Raw genomic sequence first — 1,957 nt, 5'->3', positions numbered from 1 at the left:
TTTTTTTTTTTTTTTTTTTTTTTTTTTTTCCGAGGAGGGGGAATCTTCTTAAGACACCCGGCCTGGTCCACGACCGGGTAGTGTGGGATTCGACCGACCATTACGTCGCCCGCCTACCCACTAAACCCACCTCCCCTCTTCTGCCCCGGGACTACCTTTCGGTATTACTTCAGGGCTTCCTCGCTCCCACGGACTAGGTACGGACACGGTTCCGCACCCCACTCTTCTTCCTTTCGTTCTCTTTTGCAATCTTGGCCCTCAAGATCTTCTCTATCAGGCCCTCAAACGCTACCCACTTGTTCTTACTTTCCACCAGCTCGTTCCCTATCGTGCTTCGGTTCAGGTCGAGTCCCCCCGCCCTTGCCTCGGCGCGATAGCCCTCCCATTCAGGACACTCCCACAGCGTGTGCTCCGGTGTGTCCTCCCTTTCGTTACAAAACCAACATTCACTACTTCTCTCCACTCGTATCCGCTTCAGGTATTTCCCGAACACGCCGTGTCCGGTGAAAACCTGAGCCAACATGTACCCGCTCTTCGTCCATTCGCACTCGTACCAGTCGCGGATCCGGGGTACGAAGGTCTTTATCCAACCCTCGTACTTCTCCCATTCCCGCTCCCACTCGTTCATTGCCCATTCCTTCGCTCCACTTTTTCCCCCTTCCCACATCATACTTCTTTCCTTCACTCTGATTTTCACTGGAGGTATTTTGGCCAATGCCAGCACCGCGTCGGTCGGTGCCGTCCTGTAGGCGCTAGCCACCCGGAGCGCGAGCAGACGATTCGCTCTCTCCAGTATGGCCGCGTACCTTCCGTACTCCAGTTCTGTTCGCCAGACCGGAGCCGCGTACAGCATGAAAGCGAGTGCACCTGGAAAAGCTGGACGGACTGAATAGACGGCTTTCTATTCTTGTGGTGTGCGGGTGCAGGACGTTATCCACGGCTGTAGCCCAGGTGTTGGCGGGCATGCCCCCAATCGATTTGCTAGTGTGGGAAAGATCCCAGCTATACAGGGAAAGTAGTAAGGAGGAGAACGGACAGGACAAAGACAAGATGCGGAAGACACTGCTGAGGAGATGGCAAACTAGGTGGGAAATGTACGAGGGACACGCCAGAACGTTCGTGCGCGACGTAGCGAAGTGGTGCGAAAGGAAACACGGTGGTCTAAACTATTACGTGATGCACGCCATGAGCGGATACGGGGTGTTCGGAACATATCTAAAGGGCATCGGCAAGGCTAGGACGGACACCTGCTGGTATTGTGGGACTAGAGATACCCCGGCTCAGACGGTTTTCGAGTGCGGGAATTTCGACTCGTACAGGAGAACGGCCGAAAGCGAGTGCGGTATCGATATCACGGAAAACAACGTGGCCGATCTACTCCTGAAAGACGAGAAATCGTGGAACGCAGTGACGCGCATGTTTGAATCGATTATGTGGGAGAAGTGTGCGTACGAGAGGACGCTCAGGGATCCGCCCTCTCTCTCTTTACCGTCCCCCCGACGTGAACAAGAAAAGCCGGAGGGGCACACACGGAGAAAGATCGTCTTCCCCCATTCGAAGGAATGTCCTCGCGGCGGTGCCGGATGGGAACTTAATGAACGAAGCAGGGGAGTTTTTTAGTGGGTAGGCGCCCCTTCTCCACGACCCCCACCTGGGGGGAGGGGGGTGGGGGTGAATCCCACATAACCCGGTCGCCAGACCACCAGGTCGGGTACCTTTGGAAGGTTTTTCTCCCCTTCATAAAAAAAAGGTTAGTTCAGATTAGTTCAGGTTGATGAAAGGGCCAAGGTGAGCGGGTACCTCTCGAACGTAGTTCAGTCGTACCTGCAAGATCGGTTTTTGGTGTTACCTGACGGGGGAGTTCGAGAGATGTCGTGTGGCGTTCCCCAAGGGTCCGTCCTGGGCCCCGTCTTGTGGAACCTCTACTACGACGGGATACTGACCGTCGAGTATCCGC

General features: G+C 55.0%; 1 protein-coding gene across 1 annotated transcript; it reads left to right on the top strand.

Moving 5' to 3' along the window:
* The first annotated feature begins 963 nt into the window (after nucleotides 1-963).
* Nucleotides 964-1,620, top strand: LOC136350195 (uncharacterized). Its single transcript, XM_066301706.1, has one exon. The coding sequence runs from the start codon at nucleotides 964-966 to the stop codon at nucleotides 1,618-1,620; it is 657 nt and encodes a 218-aa protein (XP_066157803.1).
* Nucleotides 1,621-1,957: the final 337 nt, after the last annotated feature.

Source organism: Euwallacea fornicatus, unplaced genomic scaffold (genome assembly GCF_040115645.1).
Source record: "Euwallacea fornicatus isolate EFF26 unplaced genomic scaffold, ASM4011564v1 scaffold_156, whole genome shotgun sequence".
Lineage (NCBI taxonomy): Eukaryota > Metazoa > Arthropoda > Insecta > Coleoptera > Curculionidae > Euwallacea > Euwallacea fornicatus.
The sequence above is the reverse complement of the archived record's forward strand: the minus strand, read 5'-3'. Positions and strand labels throughout refer to the sequence as shown.

What these genes read in the sequence shown, in the direction of transcription:
- LOC136350195 (XM_066301706.1), top strand. Translation starts at nt 964, where the DNA reads ATGCCCCCAATCGATTTGCTAGTGTGGGAAAGATCCCAGCTATACAGG.